The 8,495-nt window shown below is 68.7% G+C and overlaps 1 protein-coding gene across 1 annotated transcript; it reads right to left on the minus strand.

The window, feature by feature from the left end:
* Positions 1-190: 190 nt before the first annotated feature.
* On the minus strand, positions 191-8,000 carry SUSD2 (sushi domain containing 2). Its single transcript, XM_065905033.1, has 16 exons — positions 7,900-8,000; positions 7,400-7,488; positions 5,528-5,735; positions 5,214-5,365; positions 4,672-4,839; positions 4,038-4,212; positions 3,720-3,921; positions 3,424-3,509; positions 3,034-3,302; positions 2,817-2,960; positions 2,561-2,719; positions 2,007-2,255; positions 1,626-1,895; positions 1,325-1,501; positions 923-1,025; positions 191-798 (listed from the first exon to the last, which is right to left on the minus strand). Exons 2-16 carry the CDS (start codon positions 7,473-7,475, stop codon positions 774-776), a joined length of 2,463 nt encoding a protein of 820 aa, XP_065761105.1. The 5' UTR covers positions 7,476-7,488; positions 7,900-8,000; the 3' UTR covers positions 191-773.
* Between the last annotated feature and the right edge of the window lie 495 nt (positions 8,001-8,495).

Raw genomic sequence — 8,495 nt, forward strand, 5'->3', positions numbered from 1 at the left:
GCACCCCATGAACCCTTCCGCTCCCATGACGCAGTCACTGTTCTAGATGCCACTTTACAGACAGAGAGTCGGAGACGGGACAGGCCGGTCACGAAGGCCTCGGACCGGTCACTCTGGGGGCCGTGCACTGCCCAGGCCGACCGCTGGACTCCCGGGAATGGGGAACACAACATGAACATCGACACCAGGCGGAGGCACCAAAGGCGTGTTTTCTGCCCCCACAGTGAGGAGTCTGGCAGGAGACATTCCAGAAGGCTTAGAGCTACAAGCCTGGAGCTTAGAAGGGCACTCTCCACGCCCAAGGCTGGACCCAGCCACAGTCTTGGGCAGCCAGGCCCAGGGCCTGGGAATCAAGGCAGCTCGGCCCTGGGGCTCGCTGCTGGGTCAGCAGGACTCACACTGGGGACCAGGGTCACGGGCACGGGATCTGAGGTACTGGCCTTGCACGTCAGGTGCTGGCACGTAAGAGCTCGGGAGACAGGCCTCAGGATTCAACAGTATGGAGCCCCGGGCTTGGAGAACTAGGGTTTGGGGTGTGCAGGGAACAGAGCCACGGGAGCTCCCTGGTTACAGTTCCGGGTTCGGGTCTTCGGTGACAGAGCAGGGCACTCGGCTTGAAAAGCTCGGGTGCTAGGTGTCCAGGTTCCACATGTCTGGCGTGAGGAATCCGAGTATTCCAGTACTGGGGTGCAGGCTCTTGGAAGTTTGGGAGGCTGGGCTTTGGCCTCGGGGAGGCCCCGTGCATCATGCGCCACCGGCCAAGCGTGCTTCGCTCAGGGTTGCGAACCCCAGACAGCCCTGCAACAGAGTCACGGGCTACGGCAGGCACGGTGGTCTCACGCGCGCCCCGGGGTGGGGTGGGGGGCCGGGCCCAGGAGAACCGAGGAGGAGTGGGCCGGGGCCTGGGAGAGAGGGATCTCACGTGTTGCTCTTCCTGCGGCGTAGGAGCCAGTAGCCGAGCCCAACCAGGGCCACCAGCCCCAGGCCTCCAAAGATGATGCCCAGCAGCACCGCGTAGCTCCGTCCTGGAGAGGTGGCGGGCTGTGAGTGTGCCCAGCAACCAGAGGCAGGCATGCACACACACGCGTGTGGGGCGGACTTGGGGCGCAGGGGCTGGTGGGCGGGGCTAGGCCAACTGGCGGGCGGGGCGATGTGACGTATGGGGGGGGTGCCTAGGACAAGGCGTTGTGGGCGGGGCTTCTGGTGGGCGGGGCGGGGCAAGGAGTTGTGGGCGGGGCCTCTGTTGGGCAGGGTGACGCGACGTATGGGCGGGGCTGGGACAATGAGTTGTGGGCGGGGCTTCTGGTGGGCGGGGCGTTCTCACCTGGCTGGCACGTGGGGGTGGGCCAGGACCAGGTCCCGTCAGCCCGGCAGGTGCTGGCCTCTGCCCCGGCCAGGCTGTAGCCGTTGTTGCAGCGGAAGCGGACGGTGGAGCCCTCCAGGTACCTGTCGCCCTGCTTGTGTCCGTTGGCAGGCGGGGCCAGCCAGCCGCAGGACACCACTGGGGAGGGAGTGGGGCCCAGACAACGGACCTGAGCTCGCCGCCCGCTGTCATCAGCCTGGGGGGGCGCGTCCCAGCGCCAGGCGCCCTCCCCCTCGCCCGCGCCTCCCCGCGTCACCCTCACCGGGCTGCAGGCTCTGCACGCGAAGCAGGTGCTGCCTGTGGGCCACTCGCGAGGCGTTGCCCACGCTCAGGCTCCCGGTGGCCGCCACGTCGAACCTGCAGAACGTGTCGTCCCCACACAGGTCTGCTGCGCTCGCCTGGCTGGGGCTCGCGGAGCTTTCCTCCGGGAAGAGGGGCAGGAAAGTGGGATCATGCTTGGGCCGGTTCTTGAAGTTTTCCACCAGGAACTTGGAGTCGTAGGTAAGCAGGGAGGAGGCGTTCTGCACGGCCCCTGGGAAGACAGCAGCAGGCCTGGCGGGTGGGAGGGTCTGGGGGCTCCCCCCACCTCCACTGAGCCCTCCCCAGGGCCGTGCCCCTTCCCCTCCTGCCTGTGGTCCCTTACAGTCAGCCCCGAACCGGAACAGCTCTCGAGAACTGGCGCTGGGTGGCAGGACCTCCCCACTGCGCAGGGTGAAGTCGTCTGCCGGGTTGTCGTTGAGCGTCCCAAGGAGGCCCCGCGTGTGGGTCAGGAACTTCTCGGGCAGCAGGACCGCCACACTCAGGAACGGTCCTTGGAGGCTGATCTCCAAGCCGGCCTCTGAAGTCAGCATGACTGATACTCTGTCCCCAGCGGCTACCGACAGGAACATGCCTGGGCACACGTGGAGGTGGGGTCAGGGTCGCCTCTGTGGGCGCTGTGCTGTGACCCCACAGCCCCGGGATGCATGGGTAGCACCGTGGGCTTCAGGGCCAGGAGGGCGTCCTCAGGGCCCAGCCTGCCTTGTCACTCCCCAACCCCGGGCGGCGACTCTGAGTGCCCAGGCCCTGAAGGGAGCTCCCACACCAGGGTCCAGTGAGGGCAGGGCTGGCTGTCGGCCCTCACACCCTGACTCCACCGCGCACCCCCCCTTCCCTTCCTGCCAGGACCCCAAATGGGGCCCCCACCGTCCCACTCACCCTTCAGGTCCATCCAGGACTGCTCCGCGAAGCTGAGCACCTCCTGGTTCAGTAGCACCTGCAAGACCCCTGACCCCTCCCCCAGCCGGACCTCCACCACGTCTGAGTTGGCCTCCTGGATGGCCACCGCAGTCAGCCCCGTGCCTCGGTCCTGAGAGCCTGGCATGATGGGTGCAAGACGGGGTCCACCGGGCTCAGTCTCCCCCTCCCCAGGGATGACCCTGAGCCACCCAGAGCCCCTGGGGCCCAGCCTCACCTTCAGACCCCGTCCTGGTCTGGGTCCGCACCTGCACCCGCAGGTCGGTCAGTGCCGCCTCCAGCAGCACGTACTCGCCACGGCCATTGAACGTGAAGTTGGTGCCGTCGAAAGTGATGAAGTGTGGGTCCCCGAAAGCGGAGGCTGGGGAGATCGGAAGGTGAGGCGGGCTGTCCTGACTCTGCCCTGGCCAGCGCCCACCCAGCCCAGCACCCACCCAGGCGCGGGGGCCGGTAGCTGCGGCAGTCGCTGGAGGGTCGTCTGTTCATGTAGCGGAAGCACTCAGGTGCCCAGAGGCAGCAGTGGTAGAAGCTGATGACGTCGTAGATCCAGTGGGAGAGGCCGGGCACGCGGGGCGGCACGCGGTAGGGGGGTGAGCCCCAGTCGTGGCCGCGGTCCGGGGTGCTGCCCCCGGTGGAGTCAGCCGTCAGGAGCTGCGTGCCATCCGCCGTGTAGCAGCACTGCTGTCCGGAGTCGTACTGGGGGCTGCGGGCACAGACAGGGTCAGGGCCGCCCTGGGGTCCGGCCCCGGCCCCGCCCTTCCCCGAGGCCCGCCCCCTCCCGGCCCGCGCCCCGCCCCGCGCCCCGCCCTCTGTCTCGGGCTCACCTGGCTTGCACGGAGCGCACGCAGTGCACAGCGCCTGGGTGGTAGGTGCACTCGCTGCCCTGCTCCAGGTCACAGCCGTAGTCTGTCTGCAGAAAGGCGGGCGGCTGTCACCTGCACGGGTTCGGGGCTCCGCCGTCCCCTACCCCTCCGGGGCCTCAGACCCCCAGCCTCACCTCCCAGGCCTCCGCCTGCCTGCCCTGTGCTGCCTTGAGCAGCGTGGCCCTTGCCGGTGGGGGCAGCCGGCCCTAGCCTGCTCCTCGCCCACTCCCGGTCCCTGTCTGGGGTGGGGGGCTCACGTGGAAGCGGCCGGAGTCAGCCCGGGCCTGGGCCAGGGTGCAGGGGCAGTCGGGCAGCTCCTCCAGGAATTTGGGCAGCTGGTCCTCCAGCTCCTCCCAGGCCAGGCACTGGTTTCGGGCCCAGGCCACAGGGTCCATCCGGAAGTCATCACCCAGGTGCCAGGCCAGCGCGTGCTCGTTGCTCCAGAGCGCTCGCACATCCCTGTAGGGGGCGCACGCACGCTCGGGGCCGCCCTCCCCGCCCCTGGCCCTGGCCCCGCCCCTGCCCCGCCCCCTCCACCGCAGGGCCCTGGGCTTGCCCTCCGTGGCGGTCCTTACTGCTCCCCTGCGCGGTGCCTGCTGTCCACGATGCGGAGGGAGCCCACTTCCCATCTCTGGAAGTTCTGAGGGGCAGGTTTTGGCGTGAAGGTGAAGGAGCCGGAGTTGTGGATGTTGGAAGCCAAGGAATACAGGTACGACCACGCTGCTGTCCACTGCTGGGAATACGGCTTCCCTGGTGGAGGGGAAGGCCTCGTCAGCCCCTGGGCCTGACCCAGGACCCCCGTGGGCACAGGTGGGGTGGGAGCCACCCTGGTAGGTGGACAGAAGTATGGACAGATGGCCCGCACATGAGGGCCTGCCCTGCTGGGGGAGGGAGCCAGGCTCAGGCCCGCTAGCCCTCCAGGGGCTCCGAGAGGATGGGGTGGGGCAAATCTTTCCTATTTCCAGGACAAGCCGTGTATCCAGGAGCTGGGACCGTCTGTACCTCCTCCAGCCCCGGCACCCAGGGCCCCCCCAGCCCCCTGCCACGCCCCCAGGCCACGGCTCTTTCCTGCCGACACCTTCAGGCTCGAAATCCCCGGCTGGATTCCCCCCACCTGGAATCTCCTTTCTCCCATCTCCACGAGCTCCAGGCTCCCGGCGGGGGTCAGGGGCTTGACCCCTGCCGCAGAGGGCCCCCTGCTGGCCTCACCGGTCTCCTCGTAGCCCCACAGCTCGATGCTGACGGCGTCCGAGGGCAGGGCTGAGGTGTTCCAGGTCAGGGTGAGGTTGCCCTGGGTGCCGGGAGTGCCGTAGTATTGCCAGCGGGTCTCATTCACCAGCTGACTCTTCTCGGAGTCCGACGCTTTGCTGGGGTGCACTGGGCAGGGGGCGGGGCGGTGAGGGCTGAGGAAAGGCCTGGGGCCCAGGGGCTCTGGGCTCCCTTGGGAGCCATGGTGCCCTCGTAGCAGGAAAGGTCAGGGGCTGGGAGAGGAGGGGCCCTGGTTTTTGCCGCCTGGGCTGGCTCCTCCCCTCCCCTGGTCAGAGCCAACCCCCCCTCCCTCTGGGCTGCCCCCGCGTGGATGCCAGCGGGTGGAGAAAGGAGTCTGGGGAGCCCACACCCAGGGCAGGCCTCCAGAGTGACCGGTTCAACCAGATTATCACCCGGGGGAGTCCCCGTGAGGGCATCGGACCAGGTGGGTGCGGCCCGGTGCCCTCCTCCCCCGCCATCCGGCCGACACCGTCGTGGCTCACCGGAGAGCCAGGTGCCCGAGCGCGGGAAGGAGCGTCCGTTGTCCATGGAGAGCGTGAACGGGATGCGGCCGGACTCGTAGAGCAGGGGTGACACGCAGTGCACGTGGCCCGAGGCGTCCACGTGGCCGCGGGTCTGGATGCTGTCCTTAAAGCTGCGCGGGGCGAGTGGGTGGGCAGGCTGGGCCGGCGGGGGCCGACCCTCTCCGAGGCTCCCAGCCTCCTCCCAGGGAACCCATCGGGCCAGAAGCCCCGGCCCTCTCCCACCCAGCCCGCCGGGGGTCTGGGCCCCAGCGTGGCCCCTCAGGGCCTCCTACCTGCAGATCACGCTGTCAGTGGGGTTGGGCCAGTTGAGATGCTGGACCACAAAATCCTTGCCCCCCATCATGGAGCCCGAGTAGGGTGAGATCTCCAGGCAGAAATCCCGGATGTCCGCACAGCAGCTGGCCAAGCCGAAGCAGGTCGGGTGGCAGGAGCATGGCCCACTCTGGTCTCCGCAGCGCTGGGAGCAGCTCCCCTGAGCACCTGGAGGAGGGCGCAGAGGGCCACATCTCGCAGCGCGCCTGCCTCGCTCTCCCCAGGAGCCCCTTACAGGCAGCCCCAGGAGAAAGCTGGCCAGGAACGGCGCTGACCACCACGGGGACAGAGTGGAAACCCGCTGGGTTCAGAGTCAGGGGGCGGGGGTGGGTGGATGGTGGCAGTTAATTCTTAGTCCGTTGGCCTGAATGACTGGCTGGAATCGGGGGAGATCTGGGGACACGTGAAATCGCTCAGTTGTGTCCGACTCTTTGCAACCCCATGGACTGTATAGCCTACTAGGCTTCTCCATCCATGAGATTTTCCAGGCGAGAGTGCTGGAGTGGGTTGCCATTTCTTTCTCCCCCTCCCTTCCCAAGCAGACTGACTCTCAGCAACCAAGCTGGTGGTGTGCTCGATGGGCATGCGTGCCTGACGCCCCCACGTGGGCCAAGGAGCTGCCTCCACTCCCCAAAGCATCAGTGGACTGGCAGCCTGGAGAAGGACCCCCCTGGCTCGCCCGGCCTGGGGTCTGGGGATGTGGCTGCCAAGAGTCCCCTTGGAGGCCCACTAGGGGCTGGTGCCAGGCTGAACTTGTCCCATCTCACTGCTGGGCGTGGCAGGCTCACCCACCACGGGTTATGGCCCTGAAGGGAGCCCGCCCCACCCTTGGGGGAGAAGGTGAGGGGTGCTCCCCTCCTTTTAGGGGACAGTTCCGGCAGAGGACTCTGACAGGCCAGGAGGAGGGGGTGAAGGCAGTTTGGTGGGGGGGCTGGCCTGGCCATGTGGGCTGGGGTGGAGACCGGGGGATGGTGCTGGCCCCTGTCCCATCTGGCCCATCCCAGCCGCACCCCCCCCCCCCCGCGGGGGGCTGGTCGCGGGCCAAGCCTGGGCCTGAGCCACCACTGCGGCCCTGCCTCACGCAGTGCAGGGCCTGGCACTCAGGACCGTCAATAAATATTTATGGACCTATGCTGTGATGGCCTGAGGGGTGGGGCAGGAGGCTGAGTGAAGCCCTCGGTAAGATAAGCGGCAGGGGGATGTCAGCGCTTCCCGGGATGGGAAGCTGGCCGGGAGGGGGCGGGGGAACGGGTGAAAACCAGCCCGGCCCGGCCCGGCGGGGGTCAGGGGCCCGACTCCGGAGTGCAGGGCCTTTCCCGGGACTTCCTCAGGCTCAGCCCACCCTGAAAGGGACCCACCGTCCTGCCTCCGGCCGGCCAGGGGGCCCAGTGGGGCTGGGGGCTCCTCCATCCGGGCTCGGGTCGCAGTCCGAGGGCTTGGCTGTGCTCCCTCCCCAGGGACCTCCCTCCCAGCCTGTGACCACCTTTGGCTCCCAGCTAGCTTCGCGTAGGCACAGCCCAGACCACCGCCCCATCCCCAGGAGCAGCCCCTTGGCCCTGGGCTCCCAGAATTTCTTTCTAGCACCTCCCAGGATGGACATGAATCTGAGCAAACTCCAGGAGATGCTGAAGGACAGGGAAGCCCGGCACGCCGCCGTGCTTGGGGTTGCAAAGAGTCAGACACGACTGAGCGACTGAACGGCATCAGCCCTCACTGGGGTCACAGACGGCCGGACGGATGGGCAAGAGTCTGAGCCCAGGGGGTTCTGCGCTGGGTCTGACTGCAGCGGGCCGCTGGACAGACGGGGACGGAAGGGCAGGGCGGGGGCATACCTGCTGCAGGCCGGAGGCCCGGGCCGGGGACAGTCGCCAGCAGCAGCAGGGCCCAGGGCAGCAGGGACGGCTTCATGGTGCGGCCGCGTCTGCAGACGGCGCAGCAGGGGCCGGGAGGTGGCGGGTCAAATACTCCCCGAGCCCGGCCCGGCCCCGCCCCGCCCCGCGCCGCCGCCCCGCCCCGTCCCGCCGCGCCCCGCCCGGTCCCCTCTCAAAGTCCACAGGTGCCCGGAGCGCCAGCAGGACTCAAGCTGCCCCGTTAGCACATTCCTGGCCCTCCGGCCCCTGACCCAGGGGAGGGGGCCGGCACCCTGAAGCCGGATGTCCGGGTCGGCCGCTCAGACCCTGGATCCCGGTCCCCACCCCCCGCCCCCGGGCCTGCTCCGCCAGGCCGCGCTCCCGCTGGGGAAGGCATGATGCTGCGGCGGGGAGAAGGCGCGGTGGTCCCTGCCATGCCGGGATTCCAGCGCCCGGGGTTCCTGGGGCCACGGGCCTCGCACCTCAGCTGTCCCACGGGGAGCTGGGCTTCCCAGGCCCTCCCCACAGCCGGGGTGGGGGCGGGAGCCGGCACCTTCGTGCTGGTGCCTGCCTGCGGCCTGCTGTGTAGGCGCTGGGGGAGGGCCCCAACTGGGCGAGGGCGGAGATGCCCCCGGTGGGAGGAGGGGAAGGACGGGGGCGGGCCGGGACCCCTGGCAGGTGAACCCTGGGGGCGGGGTGGGGGGCTGAGGCCGGGACCCTGGCCTTCCCTCCGCCCGGCGGGCTGGGGAAGAAATGGGGTCAGTCTGTGCTCCCCTGCCGGGCCTTTGCCTAGCCCCACCCGCCCCTGCCCAGTCACTCCACGTTTGCATAATCTCTCCTTTGTTCCAACACCTCCCTTCTGTTTATGCAGGTGTGGAAACTGAGGCCCAGGCGAGGAGAGGCGGCAGAGGCGGCCAGGTCCCTGGGAGAGGTGGCTTCCGGGAGCCTCCGTGGCCAGGGTAGCGGCGGAGGACCCAGGTCGCAGACTCACTCGGGCCCTGCTACCTGGGCCGGGTCTGGACAGTGGCGGCTTCTCGAGGCATCCGAAGGGGACAGGGCCCTGGACCCCTTAGGAAAC

The sequence above is a fragment of the Muntiacus reevesi genome, chromosome 13, assembly GCF_963930625.1.
Source record: "Muntiacus reevesi chromosome 13, mMunRee1.1, whole genome shotgun sequence".
In the NCBI taxonomy this organism is placed as follows: Eukaryota; Metazoa; Chordata; class Mammalia; order Artiodactyla; family Cervidae; genus Muntiacus; species Muntiacus reevesi.

Excerpts from the sequence above, each read along its gene's own strand:
- SUSD2 (XM_065905033.1), bottom strand. The coding sequence starts at position 7,475 with ATGAAGCCGTCCCTGCTGCCCTGGGCCCTGCTGCTGCTGGCGACTGTC. Across the intron at positions 5,736-7,399 it reads GGGCCTCCGGCCTGCAGCAG|GTGCTCAGGGGAGCTGCTCC; the intron begins GTATGCCCCCGC and ends GCCCTCCTCCAG. Across the intron at positions 3,303-3,423 it reads GTGCGCTCCGTGCAAGCCAG|CCCCCAGTACGACTCCGGAC; the intron begins GTGAGCCCGAGA and ends CTGTGCCCGCAG.